The sequence below is a fragment of the Paralichthys olivaceus genome, chromosome 1 (assembly GCF_024713975.1).
Source record: "Paralichthys olivaceus isolate ysfri-2021 chromosome 1, ASM2471397v2, whole genome shotgun sequence".
NCBI lineage: Eukaryota > Metazoa > Chordata > Actinopteri > Pleuronectiformes > Paralichthyidae > Paralichthys > Paralichthys olivaceus.
In genome coordinates this window covers 16,732,774-16,753,477 of record NC_091093.1, presented here as the reverse complement: position 1 = coordinate 16,753,477, position 20,704 = coordinate 16,732,774, and the positions used below count along the sequence as shown (strand labels likewise).

General features: G+C 38.6%; 2 protein-coding genes across 6 annotated transcripts in view; one reads left to right on the top strand and one right to left on the bottom strand.

Moving 5' to 3' along the window:
- Positions 1-20,704, top strand: part of furina (furin (paired basic amino acid cleaving enzyme) a) — an 82,739-nt gene that overhangs the window by 39,569 nt on the left and 22,466 nt on the right. For all 4 annotated transcript variants that reach the window (XM_020098750.2, XM_020098752.2, XM_020098751.2 and 1 more), the window contains exons 3-6: positions 759-857; positions 12,685-12,780; positions 15,346-15,474; positions 15,644-15,720. In XM_020098750.2, the coding sequence (XP_019954309.2) occupies positions 759-857; positions 12,685-12,780; positions 15,346-15,474; positions 15,644-15,720 (401 nt within the window). The remainder of the gene's footprint in view (positions 1-758; positions 858-12,684; positions 12,781-15,345; positions 15,475-15,643; positions 15,721-20,704) is intronic.
- Positions 3,758-10,660, bottom strand: LOC109636816 (kelch-like protein 10). Of its 2 annotated transcripts, none has more exons than XM_020098753.2 (5): positions 8,266-10,660; positions 6,503-6,980; positions 5,723-6,349; positions 4,870-5,019; positions 3,758-4,296 (listed from the first exon to the last, which is right to left on the bottom strand). In XM_020098753.2, the coding sequence occupies exons 1-5, from the start codon at positions 8,385-8,387 to the stop codon at positions 3,922-3,924; spliced, it is 1,752 nt and encodes a 583-aa protein (XP_019954312.2). In that variant the 5' UTR covers positions 8,388-10,660; the 3' UTR covers positions 3,758-3,921. The 2 variants fall into 2 exon arrangements, with proteins under 2 accessions (XP_019954312.2, XP_069379476.1); XM_069523375.1 differs by having other exon boundaries at positions 6,503-6,816; positions 8,266-8,409.

Sequence of the window (20,704 nt, the reverse complement as noted above, 5' to 3'; positions counted from 1 at the left end):
GCCTCCCCATTGTCACTGGCATTGTGCACAGGAGCCTTTTGTGTGGGCCTGGCTGGAGTCGGCCTGTTTACCGCGATTAAACGGGAGCATCGGGGGACTGATTCGTGCCTCTTTTTGAATGAAGGAATGTTGCAGTACCCACTGCAGTAGCATAGCTCTACTTTGACCTTAGCTGGGACAATACTTATCTTTTTCTGTTCTCCTTTTTTTTTGTGTTTATGCTGCTCATGTTTAACTGTGTGTGCAGTGGTAATTTTGTTTATGACTCCCCATTTTCTCTTTAGTGAAATCACTAATTAACATTTCATAGCATGTGGAGCTGTAAACAAACTGAGTACCTTCATAGATGTTTAATCGGTTCATGGGTAAACACAGTATATTGTTTTTTTAATGTAATTTAACTGAATGTAAAAATGTTACTCAGGACAGACAATCATTCATTCTATGTTCATTATAATCTAGATTGAAGTTGCAATTAACACCTGTCTACGTTTTTTTTTAACAAATAATTATTCTACAACCCAAGAATTTGAATTTGCAGTGATATAGTGAATGCCTTGCATTCAGAAAGTATTCAGACCCTGGGAAAAAAAGAGGCTTGAGTCTTATATTTTATTTCAACCCCATGACAATTTAAAAAAAAAAAACATTATTCCACTTATTAGTCTGCACATTTATGAAAAAAGGAAAACTGAAAAACTCTTTGTTTTAACACTTGCCCATATGGAATAACTGATCTGATTGCTTTGTCTTTCTAGGTATTTGGTGATTATTATCACTTTTGGCATCGCACAGTAGTGAAGAGGTCGCTGTCAGATCACAGAGGGACACAAGTCCGTCTGCAAAGAGACTCCAAGGTAAGAATTTTTTTTTAGGAAGGGTACAGTTGATGATGTGTTATGTTTTATTTTGTTCTGTGGGGAGCAGGGGAGGAGGAAATATCAACTTTTGGGTGAAAAGTGTATTTATAAAATATAAAGCAGAGATGGATGATGTTAGGGGAATTGGTTGTAAATTGTATATATTTTTTAAAGTGGTGTCTGAATGTTTAGTTTTTTGGTATCTTCTATAGTGCACTCATTGTTACCCATAATGCATCATGAAAAAAGGTGTTCAACAGATGGTCACTAACTGAGCAATATCTATCATCATGAATTGCGCTCACATGGTGGACAGACGAGGGGACAGCAGGAAAAGTCCGACCCTTGCTCTTTTCACTCTTTTCAAGATATTTTAAGTCAATTTGTTATCCAGACATTATTAACTGTTGTAATTAGGGTAGATAAGAATCAGAATCGAAAAAAGCGATATATATATAGTCACACAACTTAGGTCAAAGAACCAAACCCTTTGCCCCGAGGGTTGAGGTGGAGCTTCCTCCCTGGATGCTCCCCTGATACATACGCTCCTGTGAACCTGGTTCCCCTGCATGACATTTCACATTTCTGTTTTTTTATGCAGTTTTGCAAGTGAGTTGGAGGTTAGTTTGAAACTGAACTTGTGTCCTACGCCATTGGGAATGAGAAAGGGAGGAGTGTGAAATTAACTTTCATGGCTATGGTAATACAGCTACTGTGTTTGAAGCTGTGAAAGACGATATGAGGAGTTTCTAAAGACTCACCTAACAGAGAAACTTTTACAAAAGGGAAGTTGAAAAAGCCTGATGACCTTTGGGCTAGAGTGTACTGTATTAAATTTCTAAACTGCTCCCAGCCATAAAACCATCAAATTCATTTCTTCTCTTTGGCGAATGTATATAATGGTGAGACAGTTTCCATAACACAGTTTAACTTCAGTAGTTTCCTATAATATGCTTTTTTTTATTATTATTCGGGGAGAGAGGTGTTGTTTTGACTGGGGAGTTTGATCTGGACTCAAAAAGCCTCTCGTCATCCTCCTCAAAATCAAATCCTAAGTTCAAAAGTTTCAGTTGATGGCAGTACTTCAGAGCACAGGTGGACTTGTTGAATGTCACTGAAATAGTTGCAGAAAATTATTAATTTTCATTTTGACCAATAGTGATCAGTTGACTCTGTTACTGATCAAGCTGACAAATGCTCAGGCTCCTCTGCTCTGTGGCCATTTGATCTTGTCATATTTTCTCATTCTTGAGTTATAGCCTGGGAATAAAACATTTTAGAGATTGAGCTGACCAGCGCTGGAGAGGTTCTATACATTTTTCACACTATTCCTTTTTTCTACGTCTGAAACTTTATTTAAACATGTTTCTATCTATCTATCTATCTATCTATCTATCTATCTATCTATCTATCTATCTATCATCTATCTATCATCTATCTATCTAAACTATGTCCAGTCATTTCAGTAAATATAACATTTCCAGGCCAATTACAGTAATTTGGATCAGTCTTCCTATAAATATATACAACTGCAGATGCATTAAATACGTCACAACTGATCTGATGCCTTCAAAAAGTTGATGAAACATGGCCATAGTGTTGTGATGTGCAGGTGCACACTGGGAATAAAACAGCTTCTGCTGGATTTGTTATCATCCGTGTTAGAAATGGTCCATGTCCCTCTTTGGGATTTCCTTGAACATTGACTTTATTTCCTGTTTCCTGTTCCTGAATGCCCCCCCAGCCCCTCAGACTAAGTGGAGCATTCCAGTTTCTGGTTCCTCCTGTCTTATCAGGAAGGGTATGCTTAGCTTTTCAGTAACTTCAAGAATCCACACAAATTTGATCTTGTTGTATTTGTTTGTATTAATCACAGGAGCTTAACAAATGCTCTAATAACTTGCAATATTACCCTAATCCCCTCAGTTTTTACGTATATACTCTACTATCCAAACATTAATACATTTTTGCAATTTTGGAGCAAAACATCTTTTCTAAAAGGAGGAATTTAAAATTCTTGAGAGACACTGTCCCTGTAATTTTTAAAGTGGTAGAGAAGCCTGAACAAAAGTCTCAGTAAACTGTCTTTGAAGAGTGTCTAATTACTGCCGGAGGTATCTGGACCTCTGCCAGATCTCATAGACTTGCTAACAGAGCCCTGTCCAGTTTATTGCAAATATAATGCTTAGGTCTATCTGCGGCCTCAGAAAGCAGATAAGTAATATGTCAGACACAGCATTTGACCATAATTTGTTTCACTGTGATAAAGGCTTTTTATTTTCAGATACTATGGCAAAGATTGTAGCAGCGGCGACAAAAAAATAAACAAAATAATGAATCACATAGATACAATTTAAGTGGCCGCTGATGTACTAAAAAAAAAAAAGTCCACAGGAAGTGGCTTAGCTAGTGGAAGTTAGCATTTTTGACAGTCCCTCAATGCGATTTGTCAGAAGATATCAGCGGACATTTAGGCTTAAAACACTGTGTAAATTACCTTGCAATCAACCCTGCAAATGAACCCTTAGTTGTTCTGAATTGTTGTTCAGACAACGTGAGTACAAATACAGAAATTCTGCTCCCAACTAAGCCCAATGTCTCTAAAAACATACATAAATATATTTTTTAAACTCTTTAATTTCTGCATAAGAGGCCTCCCACTACATCCTAAAAGTAAAAATTTCTTTTTTTTTAGGTTTTTCTATATTTGGGTCTTACAGGGTTAACGCACTGTGATCTCACTGTGTAGCGGAATGATTCGGGGCGGAGTCCCAGGGCCTGTGTGTGCATGTGTGTGTAATCTTCAACTCACTCTGAGCACAGTCATCAAGTTTATTCGATATATCGCCCACCCCCTACCCTCTATAGTGCACTCATTGTTACCCATAATATTAATATTTAATATTTTTTCTGATAGCCAAATTTATTGAATGCCCAAAAGCACATAATTTAATGGTGCCACGTTTAATGTAGTATAATCACAACACTACCATCATGGATTGTGCTTGCATGGCGGAGAGATGAGAGGAGCGACTAACACACTATTGGACAGGTTTTAGGGCTAGAAGCTTAGCTCACATTTATCTTCTGGGTCCTCCTTTATGACCTGCATATCTAAAATCCAAGGCACATAACGAGGGGAAGTATAGTCGGCCAAGTTGGGGATTCCATGTATAACACAGCAGCCTTGCCCGCGGAGAGAAAACCTTTCGTCCATGGCCTCAAACCACTCATCAGTTTTAGGGTCATAGTATTCAACATTAGCGTTATTGCACAAGACGCTTCTGCCCCCAACAGCAAAGATCCGGCCTTCAATCTCTGCGAGGCAAAAGTTGCTTCGGGGTGTCAGCATTGAGGACACTGCATGCCAGGTGTTGGACCGGGGGTTGTAGACTTCCCCAGTTCTCAGACGAATTTGGCCGTCAAGGCCACCAAACTGCGGGAGGAAATTTTATGTCATATAAATGGGTTTAAACAGAGAATCATATGGTATACACAGTATAGTAAGTAGATGGCAGTTGGATTCAATAATAACAGCTGCATTAGAATTTCCAAATTTACAAAGATTCACTTTTTGTCCCTCTACCATCAGAATTCAATTATAACTACAGAACAGCTAATATGTCTTAAAAGGCTGATGGATCCACCATGGCTCAATGGATGGCAGTGTTTATCTAATGAAATACTGTATCTACTGAATATATTGGCATTCAATGACATTCAGTGTTCCCGGTCATGACTTTGATGATCCCTGCTTTCTTCTCTAGCGTCACCCTGAGGTTGGCATTTGTTTTAAGTAATATATCTGAATTGTAAGTTGTAAATTTAAAGTATTAAACAATTTGTACTGAATTAACGGCCATGAGACTATGCCATGAGACTCATCATGTTATATTGAGTGAACACAGCATATGTTATACCATGATAATATCATTTCGTTTAGCTGGCCGTTTAGCTGGCCGTTTAGCTGGTCACTTATGTGGATGTCAGCAGTGTTTTGTGTACTTACTGCATAGATTTGGTTTTCAAATCCAATAACTGCAACTCCACCGCGCCTGTTGTTCATGGGGTTGATCATAGTCCACTGGTCTGTCTGTGGATTGTAATATTCAGCCGTTTGCAGGGCAATGTTCCCATGTGAACCACCACAAATGTAAATCTGAAAAGAAAAAGAGCAATGTTAGGTAGCTCAAACTTTTCAATGTTTTAACTGGTGATCAGTTCCATCATGATAATAATCACAGTAACAGTAATATTAATAACTGAAATATGCGGCTATAATAATTTTGCTTACTTATTATTATCATTATTACTTTAATTAATTGTGCTATCATAACTGGTGCTATTTTTGATAACACAATTACATATTTGGTATCACTATTGTAATTTTAATACCCAGTCTTACAGAACTTTTACTGGTCTCTCTTTTCTCTCCAGCTTTCCGCCCTCCTCCTCTCAACTCTGATGCATTTATTTTCTTTCAACCAATTAGGTTAGGAAAGACAAAAATACAATTTAATTAAAATAATCTGTCACCATTGTCAGATAATTAGCGAATTACATCTGATATCCAACAGAAACATCTAGCGAATAATCTACCAATCACACCTAAAAAGGTATTGGACCAATAATTAGATGGCCTATAGCACCTGCAATGTTACCTGTTATCACAGACATGTCGCTAAACATCAAGTAATAATTGTGTGAAATTGTGATATGGAATGTAATATGAAATATATATAAACACATGTTTGTAGAAGACATTCAGTCTGACACTACCAATTTTTTTCTTTTTTACTTACCCACACAACTGCAAAAGATCATACGACTGTTATTTCTAATTCCTATCTCAATTCACATACCTTGCCATCGAGTGTTGTGCAAGAGGCCTCACTTCTCTGCTCATTCATGATTGCAATACGTTTCCACTGGTTGGTTTTAGGGAAATAGCACTCTGCACTTTGGAGTGGACCACGTTCATCCCGGCCTCCAATGGCATATATGACCCCGTTCAGCACTGTTACGGTTACACTGCTGCGACGACAGTGCATGTTTGCCACATCCTGCCAGATGTGTTTGCTCAAGTCCAACCTGCATACACTGTTTAAATACTCAAAACGTCCACTAAAACCTCCATTTGCGCCACCAACACAGTAGACATACCCATTGAGGAAGGCAGCACCATGATTGGTTCGAGGACGCTTCATATTGTTATAAATCTTGGTCCATATGTTAGCGCGGATATCGTACGCTTGAACATGGCTAGTTATATGGCCTTTGCTCCAGCCTCCAATGGCCAACAGGATGGCTTTAGGCAGACGATGATAGGCTACTGATTTGCTGATCTCACTGCCCGACAATGGAGTATTGTTTGTCATGAGCTTGAGGTAACTTGAGACAATTTTCATGCACTCAGAGGTTTTCTTCACCAGCTTGTTGGACATCACATTGGACATAATGTAATCCTTGCTTGTCAGAGCCAGACGGACCTAAACAGGGACAAGAGGACACTGGAGTATGTTAATGTTCAAGTTTTTTTTTGGTATTTTCCAAATTAAACAAATTGCCAATGTTAAAGCAGCAGGATCAATAATGATGTAGAGTATATCTAGGCTAGATGTGGTGACAGAACATAATTTTACCTTAGACAAAAGCACAGTGATGTGTCCTTCGCGTTTTTCAGGTATGTGGGCGATCCAGCGAAGGATGGCATCAAACAAAGTACTCTCTACCCTTACGTTGAGATCATTGCTACCAAGGATTATGACTAACTCTTGCACAGTGAGTTGCAGGAACTCTTTACAGGGAATGACCTCCTCAAAGCAATCAGTGATATAATTGAAGGCCTTGGCTTGCAGCTCAGAGCTGAAGCAGACATTTGTGAACTGCCAGATGCCGATGCAGTTGTTTGGGCAAAGCTCCTCTGCCATGAAGTCAGAGCAGATTTGTATGATGCCTGTAACATTGAGCAAATCAGCTGCAAGCATTAATTCCTGTACGTTGTCCACGGTCACAGAAACGGTGTTGGTATATGCAAACTCAATGATTAGCTGCATGATCTTAGGAGACATGACGGGTAATTCAACAGTCTTTTGTGTGGGCCAGTTTTCAAAGAGAGATCTGAGGGTCAGGGTGGAGACAAAGCAGATGAGTAAAAATAGATATTTAACCATTTCATACTGACAAGTGTAAGTGCAAAATAACTTTAGCACTTCATAAGTGGAAAGGATGAAGTGAAAAGAAGACAACAGTGAAAGATATTGAAAATAACCATGAACCTTTCCAGTGAGCACAATTCTTTAACACTAATCAAGCCTGCTGGATGTTAACTCTATATAAAAGTCTGGGTGCATTTATGGTCTTGTTGACTCTCTGAGGTTTTCACTTAAGTATAACTATAACTATATAAGTGACACTTGAAATGAAAATAATGTTTTTTCTGCTTTTTGTGTAAATATAGCATTTATAAGCATTGATTGTATACGTAATAGTCATGTCCATACCCAGATAGCTAATTGATGTGGGCCCCTTCAGGCAATCATAGAGCTCGTCTTGTGGCTCAAATAAAATAAATATGAGCCTAAAGAGGCACACTTATGGAATAGGGAATATGGTCCAAATAGCGTAAAATAAATTTGGAACAAGATGTAACACAACACACAGACAGGACATCAGGGTTGTAGTGACTGGAAAGATCTGGAGTAATGATCCAACATCATTGATTAATGACTAAATACATGTGACTATCAGTTTGTGTGATGAGCGCACACACATACTCTTGCAGACAGAAGAGAAGTTTTCTCCTGCAGATTATGATGCAACATTGTGTTTTTACTTTAACATTGTTGCAGCAGAAGCGACACCCAGTTTATCCAGGAACATGACTTCAGCAGGTTTTTATAAAGATCAGTTCTAAGTGCGAGCGATCAGAATACAGCAGAGGAGCAGAGTCACTTGTTGACCTGCGCAGAAAAGTACGCCTCAGTGCAGTGGCGCTGATTTGATTTATATCGCAACATATATCAATATCGACTGATATGAAAAAAATTATTCGGGATACGATTTTCTTGCATATCGCCCATTGCTAGGACCACCCAAATTCCTTCATGGATGTGGGCTGAATCTGGGCCACAAAAATTTGCTATGGTTGTAACTCATGTAATGATCGTATATAATATACTAATCTTTGTAGCATACTGTTTTTTTTTTTGCTGTTTTTTGACCACTACCGCATAATACTGTTATTTTTTTTGAAAAGCAGTATTAGACAGTCAAAAAAAATGTCCTCAATTTAAAAGGTCTCTTTCTTGAAAAATCAATATCCATTACCCCTGGACAGCGCAGGAAACTCATGATTCTCTTATTATGTGAGGGATATAAAAAAAATCTGCTTGTGATCACTCACTGGAGGAAGGTGCTGCAGTTACAGAGAATGATCCTGTGGATTAGAAACTTGACATCCTCAACTTCAATGACTGCATCGCAGAATTTCTCCCTCGTAGTGGGCCCTTTAAGCATTAAACTCATTTTTTAAAACACAGCAACTGCAGGTTAGTTGGTGTTATCTTGAGCTTAACTGGCCTGTTAAGTGATGGGAGAATTGTATATTCTTCACTGTGTTCCAAGCTTTTTCTTTTTTGTTCAGTGCTTTGCTCAATAATGCTGAAAATGTATGATGATGTAAGGTAAAGGCCAACATCAAAGCAATGTGATGTCACACTGCCAGTGTAATGTAGCACTACAGAGAAATACGGGACAGAGGTAAGTACCTTTAAGGTGGTTTGAATATGGCCTTGCAGCCTTTGACTGACTCTGTAAGAAGGAAGAAGATGGCGGTAAAACACGTTGGCGGCCACCCGCCAATAACCGAACAAAGAAGAAGTTGATCCAGTAGATGGTGGTTTGGGTTTGTGAAATGCCTTTGCATCTTCGGCGGAAACAGTAGATGATGAATTACTGGACAAATCTTCAAAGGCATTCTGAAGGTGGACGTCCAATAAGAAGGGTGCTTCTTCAATGTTGGGAGAGTGAAAGGGGCGGAAGAGGGAGTGTTTTGCTTGGAGCAGTATAAAAGTAGCCAGAGACCTATCATTGAGTCAAAAAAGTTATATCCCATGGTACCTTTGTCAGAATCACCACCCTGGCCATAACCCCTCATTTTCTACTGATTTATGCTTTCTGGAAAATGTGCAAAGACATAAAGATTGTAGAAATATAGCAGTTTTGGTGGAAGATAGATTGCGTATATTATATGAAAATATGTTCCAATATATACAGATGGATCCAAAGATCCCATTACAGGAAGAACAGGTTTTGGATTCTGTATACCAGACTTGACATTTTAAGTGAACCTGAGAACCTAAAATCATTTGTCAGTTACACAGTGGAGATAGTAAAGATTGCGGCAGCATTACATTGGGTAGAAGAGTTACAAATCGGGATGGTTGTTTTATGTACAGATTTGTGCTCAGCATTAATGTTAGTCATTTTTATCTAGCTGTAGGCACAATTTGGTTGATGAAAGAATTGCAGCATAGCTGAGATATGGATAACACATTAATGCAGTACAGCTGGAAGTGAGCACAGTAAGGACAGCAAAAAGGAGCACCAAAAAACATCTTGACTCTCTTGAGGATAGGACATATCAATAATACACTTCACTTAATAAACAGACAATCAACAGGATAATTTCCTTACTATTAGCAAATAGAGTAGCATTACATGCTCCACTGCAATAAATGTGCTAAGAGGGAAATTGCAAAGCATGCAGTGGAAGAACTGAGCTTGAAAATAGTATTTACCATTGAAGGAGGGAGAATGCTCCATTATATTATGAGGGAGACAGGATTGGACAAAATAGTTTAATATAGCCTAGATAACTCTGTTTTACACTCAATGCAGTAGGTTACCATCCGCCGCTAACCCAAACGAAGGAGTAGCTATGAAAGATCAAGTGTTATAAGAGGTTAGGTGTTCCTAATGAGGAAGAAGAAGTAGGATATTGAAACATACATTGGATGGCAGTAATGCACCTTGATGTTGGTTGCCACTCGCCAACATACAAAATGAAGAAGTAGAATTGTCAATAAACAGAATGAAGGAAAACATCAAAGGAAGTTTAAAGTCACAGTAGATGTACAGTATTTAAAGCACCATGATGTTGGTTGCCACCCGCCAATAAACCTAACAAAGACAAAGAAGGATTGTAAAAAATGTAGGCCAAGAACAACTACAATGAGATGATTTCACCAGATTCTAGCATGATGTCACCACTCAAGAAGCCACTAACTAGTCACATTCAGTGCAGACGCCGACCCAAAATGCCTTAGTCAGGACAAAATATAAATGTTTGTTAAATGTAAGCAATTGGGCAATGGTGGATGCTAGCACTTGCTATATGGCCAGAGTTGCTGTTGCAGATACACTCCGTCTGCCCTCTCCAATCAAAGGTTGTCAGCGTTAATTGCATATATGAATTCACCCAAAAATATCATCAATGTGTCCTTAGGGGCACACACTCCGTTTGGCTCTACCCAATACTGGATAACATGAGCTTGCACATCGTTAAAACAACAAGATATTATCGTAGACAATAAATATCACACACCCCTACTTGCTAACATTGGTTGATGCTGGATAGTATCAACTAAATCACCAACTTGGTATACAGTGACGAAAGGAACCTTTTCATTGCTTTGCAGAAATGTCCTGAATGCTGAACGTTTTGATGTTTGAAGGGATGGAATTAGTGAAGTATGTGGGAGTAGTTGGCGACCAAAGAATAAATATTGCAGAAAAAGCTGAATATTTCACCTTTTTTATTTTAATTATGAAGAGTTGGAAAAATATAAAATGACAACATGAATCACCTGAATGAGATGAACGTTTTCATGTTTGAAGAAGGATTCTCAAAATTGCGATTTGGTAACTTTTTGGTTTGTTTACACAGATTAAAGACACATTGTAGTTATTTGTAGGAAAAGCTCAGTGTGACTGTGTCTTTGTAATCAATTACAGTTGTTCAGGGTTCTAAGTGCTTCGTGCATTACAGCAGAGACCAAATATGGAGACCAAATGTATGTATGTGTAAAAAACAAGAATGGATTGTTATGCAGATAAGGAAATGAAAAGGGGGAAATCACATACACCACCATAGGACACTAAGGTAAACTAGATTTACTGCTGAAAATGTATGTGAATACTGAGCTGCTGAATCAAGCTGAAAGCATATGATTGCAACTCTAAACATAGAGATCCTTTTATTTACATAGAATCAGTTTTAAATCAGTATTAAATCTTAATAAGATTTCTGTCTGAGTGAAAATAACTAAGACTAGGTTCCTTTGTCTAACTGAGTTTTGTCTCTCTGACTATCAAGGTCCTTTTTAGTCGGTGCTGTCATTTTCTATAAAACAGAAAACCAAAATTAAAGCCTGATTGAGAGCAGAGTATATGCAACTGTCCTCTTTATCGACCATGCTGTTTTGATCTAATAAGATAGTTCATACGTATAATGAGGTAGGTTTGCGACTATCTTTGTGTTTCTTTGTCTTACTTTGATATGGATCGAAATACATGTTTTTTAATTAGCAGCTGCAACTGTGCTTATTTTAGCCTGGATAATGTGTTTGTACTCATATTTTTCTTATTTGATAGTTGGCTCCTTGTTTGTGAAATTTCCAGCTACGTATAATGGAAAGCTGTCTGGGGTATGTTGAACTTACTTTAAAGTACAGGCCCCAGATAACCTACTAGTTATGTCCTCTCACCATAAGTACAGAATGCACATGCATGTTGGTCGACATTCAAATGTTGGTTGTACTGTTTTCATTTCACGTTGTCAAAAATATGCCGCTTTCCATCTGTCTTTGTCGACGGTAGTAGAAAAAGCAGTCACCCAGTACTGAGTGGACTGTAAACTGCCACCACTTTGCGCTGGCCTCTTCTTCCCAGTAAGAACCGGATGAACCCTGGTTGAAATTTCTCGTCTGAGACTGATAGAGCTTCTCACCGGTGAAGAAAATGGAAATAACATGAACTTGCGCACAAATCTCTCTGCTCCTTGAATTAGAATAATGCTATTGTTGGATTAGCATATGTAGGTTCATTGTAGCAGATAATGTGACCTTCATTATTTCTTTCCTCTTTTACTTTTACGTCTCTAGTGATCTGCAGAGGTAGAGAGACAGGAGAGAGAGGTGTGCTGTGATTTGGTTGTCCTTCACATAAGGTGCTTTGTCCTTGCGGCAGGCAATTCTGTCTTCTCTCTCTGAATTTTTTTTATCTGTTTTCGTCGACCCAAGCATTTTGCTGTACAGCCCAATATCGCAGAGGAAGTGAAATGCAGGATTGTTTTCACTATATGCTATATGCTTCTGTCAGTACTTAGGAGATTACAAAAGCATACTGCATATTGGATTGCTGTCCTAGCAGACATGTACGGAATTTGTCCCTCTGTGAGTACATTGTCATTGTGTATACATGTTTATTAGGTACACCCATAAATGGCTGTGCTATATCCCATTTCATATCCATCGAGAAATTTCAATTAGTTTCGTGGTGCCCTGGAATTCATCAGCAAGTCTCATTAGTCAGGAGTTCACCATTTCCTGGTGCCTCTAATCTCACTGTCTGAGGTCACTCTGCCGAGAATTGGGATCTCTATTAATGCATTTGCATGGTGACCCTCATGGCTCTCACATCATTATTTTTTACTATGACAGTGAGCTTTATTCTTTGTAGATGGAACATCCATAATTCCTGAGCACCCTCTGGTTTTTGTTTGCATTGCTAATCTCTTCATGTGTTTGTGCATTTTTTGTAGGTGACTTGGGCAGAACAACAGGTGTCAAAACGGAGGAAAAAGAGGGATACTTTCGTAGAACCTGTAGATCCCAAGTTCAGAGACCAGTGGTACCTGGTGAGTATGAAGAGTGTTGTATGTGCGTGTGTGTATTTGTGGAATTTTTGCATATTCACACTGGTTGAGCTTTTCATTCACCAAGAGTCAATACAGGTAATTAAATTTGGGGCTTTGATGTTGTAACCAAGTCAAAAAACAAGCCTGTATGATTTCAGTATACTGTCTTTATGTGAAATACTGCTGTGTCTTGTTTGCAGAACAGGTCTGTAGCTCAAGAATGAGTAGCTTTAGGTTCTGCTTCAACAAAAGTATACTGAGCAACTTTTGAATTCAGAATTGCATGCTTTAACAAAAATCTCGGTTTACTTTAGTCCATATGCAGCACAGCAACAAAGGAAGAAAGACAGAGGCGATTGATCTTCAAGCTCCCTTGTTTTCAGCTGATTGATTTTCACATTTCACTTGAAGAATCTTACTGATACATTGGCTTGTTAAAAGCAGCAGTAACAACCCCTGAGATTTTCGGTTCAGCTCCACTTTTTCTTCAATTACTGTGAGGGTGCTCCAGGCTGAAGAAGATTCATGGTGATGCAAAACTGACTTGTATCACCAGTTGTTCAAAATGTCAGCGCTTTAACCGACTCCTTTCCTCTGTGTTGGAGTGAGTGAAAGCTTGACATGCAAATAAGCAGATAAAAAGCTATTGCCCAGTTCTATCACTGTCACTTGATGTAACAGATTTTATCATATAGCAACAAACATTGATACAATTGAACTCACAATAAAACTGTTACATATGGATAAAGCATAGTTTTGTGAGATAAAATAAAAAGCAATGTCAGTATCCTTTTAGAGGTTCACTCTATACGATTTAGGTGAAGGGGCTCTAAAGAATAAATTAAATATATAAAATAATCCTCGTGATTGTCTCACTAGTGTTTAAACTTATAAATTGTACAAATAGTTGTTTTCTATACTTTTGAATGGGTGAGGTGAGGGGTGTTCAGCTGCAACATGCAACTTCACCACTAGAGGTAACTTAATTCAACTTACTGAACCTTTAAAGGTACAGTGTGTAGAATTTTGCATAAGTTTTGATTTATTCTATAGTGCTGATGTTGGTGGAGTGATTTTTTAAAATGAGACTTTGAAAACCAGTTTGGGGATGGAAGAATGCATTTAGAGGAGCCTGAATTGGGACAGAAGCTAATATTAGAATATAATTTTACTCCTCTGGTTCCACCTACTTCTTGTAATACAGTTTGGTTGAATCCAATGCTTCCATTGTGAAACCACCAATCAGAGCCTGGAGGAGTGTCATTGATGTCCACAGTAACCCCACCGCCACCTCTTTTGTCTCTGTATTCGAGACATTTTTTTGAACGGTTGTTTCAAATTAATATGGTAGTTATACTAAACACATGATATAAATGTAGTAATCTTTGTAATATAATAAATCCATACATACCCGTATTTTATTTCTACACATGTATATCTTTTATTTCATTTTGGTCTTACTTGATTTTTATGTTACTATGTTTATACCTGCTTTTGATCTTTCACCTTTTTCTCAGGGGCTCTGTAACATTTGAATATCCCTACAGGGATTAATAAAGTACTTTTGATTCTGATTCTAATGCCTCTCTCGTTTGACAGTAAATAAAAAGTGTGTAACTTATTAAAAGAGGAGACTGACAAATGCTAATTGGTCAACATCATCGGTTACAAGAAATGAATGCCATCTTTCTAAAATGTATCCAAATCACAAGACATTTTTTCCCCTCCACTGCTGAATCATGGGCAAGCCTCAAAGCAGCGATCCTGTGCTCTATACATGCTCAAGATTGAAGGTGCAGAAGGATAGCTGACATCAATGAAGAATAAAAGGACTTGATGAGCAATATTCATAACAGAACCTTGTACATGCTGCATTTATTATTCACTTAGCTTGTCAGCCACAAAAGGCCCTTTCCAGTTTGAATCAGAATCACATATCACAACTCTTAGCTTTAATTGATTTTCCTCTTGATGGCTTAAGCGTCAATGACGTTACAAGGTTGAGGAACAAACCTCCTTGCATGTGATAGACTCTGTTCACATGAGCCTGAAATCTAAGAGGAAATGATGGTGGATGGTAGATCTGACGCGTTAAATTTAACCACTGGCACGTGTTAAAAAGCTTTGAATTAGATGAAAGCCAGATACGTCTTTTTGCCCAAAGGTCAAGTTGAATGTCAAAAGCATATCAAAAAGAATAAGTAATGATTAATTTGAGGCATCATACAATTCAGTGCTTTCCTTTGCTTGGTATTAATAATAAATGTAATACATAAAAGTGTGGTTCTGATGCTTTCTTAATAAATATTGCCTTTTGTCACTTTGCCTTCCCCTCACTGATAAACTTAAGTGTTTCGCCAAGGAGGAATGGCTGAAATCCAATAAGTAGCCCCATTTTCCCCAGATGTTTCAGTCAGGGGCTCAGTCTTCTTCTAAATGACTTAAATGCCCTTATTGTAATAGAGTAAGCCCTTCAAATTTAGTTAAAAGCTCAGCATTGTCGGCACTCAAGTGTCTCTTGGATAATTAGATTCTATCTAAGTCATTTTCTTCCTCCATCCTCAGTACAACAGCAACCACCGTGACTTGAATGCCAAAGCTGCGTGGCAGTTGGGCTACACAGGTAAAGGTGTGGTGGTGTCCATCCTAGATGACGGAATAGAGAAGAACCACCCCGACCTGATGCAGAACTACGTGAGTATGACTCCTATATTAGCTAAAGTCTCTGTGGAGAAACTGTGATACTGCAGCCACAAAGAAAAGTGTCTTCTCGCTGGAATGGAATGTGATGTATTTTAAGAATCATTCCAATGTTAATGGTTTCTATATCTGACTCTTAATAGCTAATATGTTTTTTTTAAAGGACCCAGATGCCAGTTACGATGTGAATGATGGCGACCCAGATCCTCAGCCCCGCTACACGCAGCTTAATGATAACAGGTAGAGTAGAAATCTGCTCATATAAAAATGTTATTTCCACTCTTGTCTTTTGTCTGTTGTCTTTATTTTTTATTGTTCCCTTTCACTGTCTGATAACTGCTACTTGACATGTATATAGGCCGATGTCTGTTTCCTATCCACTGCTGTTTTCTAAGTGCATCATTTATGGGAACATGTCCAATTAAAGGTTGTATCCTGTGGTGTTTGTTTTGTCCAAGATTTGAATATAAATCTTTTTAATTTTAAAGTTATTTCTTAATGTGAATCCTGTCTCTGAATCACAGTTTGTGTATTTACTTTGGCCTCATAAATTGCACCGGTACCACCAGGGCATTTCTATAACCTGGATAAGAAGAGAAAAATCAACACCAAGATTGATGAGGACATATCTTTATTGCGGCGGCCTCTGCAGATGGCATTAGGAGTTGTTTACCACCACAGAGATGTCTTGCAGAGAATTGATGGAATTAAGTTCATCAGCATTAATGAAACAGAGCAGATCTTTTGGCTCTGAACGGCCACTGCTCGTCTTCTTTTATTCATTCCCACCGCCTGCCTCCCATCTGACTTTAATTTCTGATTTGCTGTAATCTGCTGTTTGTGGGCCACTGGCCTGAGAGGATTTCACAATCATTACTGTGCCGCAGGTCATGTGACTGCTTATGATTACCTTAGGAAGATGCATCGATGCTGTGCCGGATAGATGGTTTCATGACAGGATCTCTGCTTTTTTATACTTGAGTTCTTTTTTTTTTTGAAAAACAGGTTTTTATCTACTCTGAAATAAGATTTGAATATCCCATCGACCAGACAAAGCTCCTAGATCAGTTTTTGAAATTCACCATTCTTTTTAAGTGTGAAGGATGCATTCAGGCACAGTGTGCTTTATATAAGGTGGATGCTGATATTGGAAGTTGTGTTATCTTATAAAATACATAGAAAATGAATTATTATTATTATATGTATTTACACATTTTTGTGCCATGGTGCCTGAGACAGTTTTCAGCACCTTTTTCAACAAATGCCTAAATTTAAGGGATTTCTTGTGGAAGATTGTGGTAGAACATCCTTCTGGTGCAGCTCCACAGATCCAAAATCTTTGTCAAGCTCTTTTGGCGGCTCACAGTGGCCCAGTGCCGAGCTAAGACACTTACTGGGGATGTTTCCTTCATTTTGGCTGCACCTCTTTCCAACCCTCGCTCACCCCGGCCCTTATCTCTTGCCACCCAGCTCCCTGTGTCGTCTTCATAGCAGGACCAATTGAGAGGGAGTGTGTTTCTTTTCCCTTAGTTTACAGTGGGTTATTGCAGATGCTTGTGTAAACAACCTGTGGGCGGGAATGAAACTGCGTAAGGCTGTGTAAGACTGTAAGTGTCTGTTCCTTGCAGAAAGCACAAGTCTGTTCACCTCTATAAAGCTGTCTTTCTTTCCCTGCATACGGGCAGCACTGAGGATGGCTCGGTAGCAATGTGACTATTCACCCTCATGTTTATGTAAGACAGCATGGGATCTAAATGTTTCTCTTTCCAGGGTTTCCTCTGACTTGTATCAGGACAGTTTCCAAATGTAAGTTTTCTGGCTAAACCGGCAGAGTCTTCTGCAGAAACATTCCGCTCTTTGCCTCTTGATTTAGTGCAGGGGCACCTGATGTTATTTGAACTATGGCTGTCACAATGACACTATTCAAACATGGGTAATAAACATGCAGAATTTCTCTTGATTATGATGCATTGAAGAAAAAACAAGACAAGGGTACGATGCAAACTGACTGCACATATTAAATGTACAGTGAAGGATAAAAGGACCTATTTAACAGTACTGCAAACAGCAGGCTGATTAATTTTACCAGACCCCACATAAATCTCTCTGCAGACATTTACTTCATATTCCTCTCTTACCGTGCTCCATAAACATCATCAGACCTTTTGTCCTGCAAGCCTGCTCATTAGTAAACTGGCAGAACCATTAACAGACTTAAGAATGAGCAGAGCAAAACAGTTGTACAGATTTACCTTTGAGGTTCAGAGCAGCCCAGACACTAATGAATAGCAAATGCAGCTTTACACAGCCTTGGGAGCTTCAGTGATTTGAAGCAATTACGCTATGCAAGATAAAAAAATAAAAAATAAATGTAAGATTTTACGTGCAAGACAACAAATATGGGCCATGTCTGGGAATCTGAAGATAAAAAAAGATCAGTGCCGTGTTGGACGAGTATGCATTTCATAATATGTAGTCACAATGCCAGACCTTCTATTCAGAAATGCTTTGATACAGCTCCCACTCAGAGTGCATATATATCCCTGATATCAAACCCTTTTGATATAAAAGTGTATGAAATGTTTGACTAGGTTTCAAATTTTGATACCAAAAGCCATGATGATTTAATAATTCTGAACACTATTTTGCTTGTCTTTCTTTTTCATTATAACTCCTCTTCATGTCAATTTATGTTTACAAACTGCAGGAGCAACATTCAGAATTTTTCAATTATTACATGTGGCACCTTTGTGATTGCTGTGTGTTTACTCAAAAACCTTTTTGTTGGCCACTGCAGGTGAGAGTGAATACCTTCCCCATCTTTCCATGTTATTTACAGACCTAGTAGGGATACATCTGTATTACGATAGCATGTCTCTTTAGCTAGTCTCAAGAGAGAGGTAGTTAAGGATTTGCACATGATAATGGTTCTGCCAGCTGTCAGTATGAATACCAATCATGTTGTTGGTCTCGGGCTTGCAGCCAACTGTAGTGGCTGTATCCAGAGTTGTTCTCTCTCTGTAATCAGTACTAGACTTCACTGAAATTGCTTTGTTCACTGCGATCTCCTATTATCTCTGTTACATATGATTTGGTAATCCAAAGCCATTGCACAATGTATCAGATGCAGGAAGGAAAGTGTGTTTTGAAGTTTCTTTGAACAAACATTATCATATTAATTTTTTTAAGACCGGAGTCATCAATCAAGAATCTGCTGAGAGGGATTAGCGAAGGCATGTTTTAAATAAAAAGCACATGTTGGTCATAATGTAACTGCTGTCGTAAACGTGAGATAAAAGCTGATGCTGAAAGCAGTTCAGATATGTAGCAGTTTGTCATAACGCAGAGTTTGTGTAATGTTAGGAGTGTGGGAGGGTCCACACTAATTGACTGTTGCTTCACTGAGTTTTGTTGTGGCCTGCAGCAGAAACTCATAAAAATATAGCTGGGGACAAGTAAAATCCTTTCTTCTATGCTATCCATGTAAGTAGAAGATCTGTCAGTCCTTTGATGTTCTCATCCAGTGGAAGTGGAGTGTTTTTTAGATGAGCAGTTCTTGAAACCCCAGGTATCAAGGTCATCACAAAATGTTCCTTCATGAGTTTGTAAATAGGACCCACTACCCCCATCATGCTAGTGCTTTTACATATTGAAACTCTTGTTGCCTTACCTGCCATAATGTCTGACTTCTTGGCTTAGACATTCAAGCATGTTCAAGTTGGTTAAGATAGTTGTTGAATAGTGTTGTAATCGATTCGGGTATTCAAAGGGATTGTTATCATCTTTGCAATTCACAGAGTTAAATTTCTGAGAGCAGTTGAGAGGAAAGACCTGTCTGTTATCTTGTAACTGGAGTCAGTTTGTCAGAGGGTCTATCAGGTGTTACAGCTCTGATCATTATTCTGTGTGACTGATTGAACAATGATGTACTTGTCATGACAGACAGCTTTTTGTTTCTGCAGACAAAGTGTTACAACTGCAGCACTTCATGTGATGATTTCCTGCGCTGTAGCTCTTTCACCTCTTCAGATTCCTGTCGAAACCCCGGGCCTGGAGGTTGGAACCAGGTTTGGTTTCATGTGATGCCAATCTCATTAGTAGAGATGTGTGCATGCAGACAAAATTAGGACGTTCAGTCATGCCTTGCCCTCATTGTCGGAGGACTGGTAGCTCCCTAAGGCATCTCATCAGGACCGATCATCCTAATGACAGTAGAACTCACTGAGTCAATTAGATATGGAATAAGTCTCATTTGCCTATGTGGGCCATAAACTATTAAAATCTTAACGACGGTGCCATTTTTAAAATTACACTTAACATAAACCAGTTTAATGATGCATTATAATGGCTTTGGGCATATGTGTGCAGGTAATGATATATACGAATGTAGATTTCAGAGTTGCTTCATAATTTGTGTGAGCAGATTGTAACTTTAAATGAGACCTTGCCTGACTTCTAGGTTGCCCATTACAGTCTGTGGACTAAAGGACTCCACTGAAAATGATTCAATGTTTTTGCTCTTTCCTAAGTACCTTCTCTCAATGCTCCCCTTTCGTACAACACCAATACTGTGCCACCCCTAGTCCCTTTTCCACAGGTCAAGGGGGGGGTTATATCTAACATTAGTTTGATGGCTTCCAGGACAATTTTAACAATCTGTTCTTTAAGCCGGTTACATTTAAGATTTTGCGAGAATTTCCCCTCGTCTTACTTTACATCCCAATCACCTAATGTTGTAAGCTGTACCTTTCCCACTCAAACTATGAAAATCTTGTGTGAATGCAGCACTACATGAAATAAGATTTGACCTTGAATGTAATTTGCTTTTAACATTGTTGATTTGATTAACACAGAGCAGTTGTGCTTACAAAGTGTTTTATGAAAATGCCTCTATGTTGGAAAAAGCTTTAAGTCATGTCGAATAAAAAGCAAGGAGCAAACTGCTTTCACAATCAGAATTCATTCAGTTTGACACATAGCTGCACTCTTCTTCCCTTCTTATTGACCCGGACAGTGAGTGGGAGCAGTGAAAGGATATCTTCTTGTATCCACTTCATCACTCCCATGAAAATCTCTCCCAGAAAACCTGATTATGCAAGAACTACTTGCATAATCAGGTCCAGAAACCAAGGGCGTCACCTCTTTCACAGCATTTGTATGCCACGAATCAGTCGACCATGTAAATGACTTTAATGAATGTGTCAAAGGAAGATTTGGAAAAAGC

Coding starts and splice junctions, on each gene's coding strand:
- LOC109636816 (XM_020098753.2), bottom strand. CDS start 8,387: ATGAGTTTAATGCTTAAAGGGCCCACTACGAGGGAGAAATTCTGCGAT. Junction 6,350..6,502: donor TCACTGTGCTTTTGTCTAAG/GTAAAATTATGT, acceptor GTCCCTGTTTAG/GTCCGTCTGGCTCTGACAAG. Junction 5,020..5,722: donor GCACAACACTCGATGGCAAG/GTATGTGAATTG, acceptor TTTTCTTTTCAG/ATTTACATTTGTGGTGGTTC.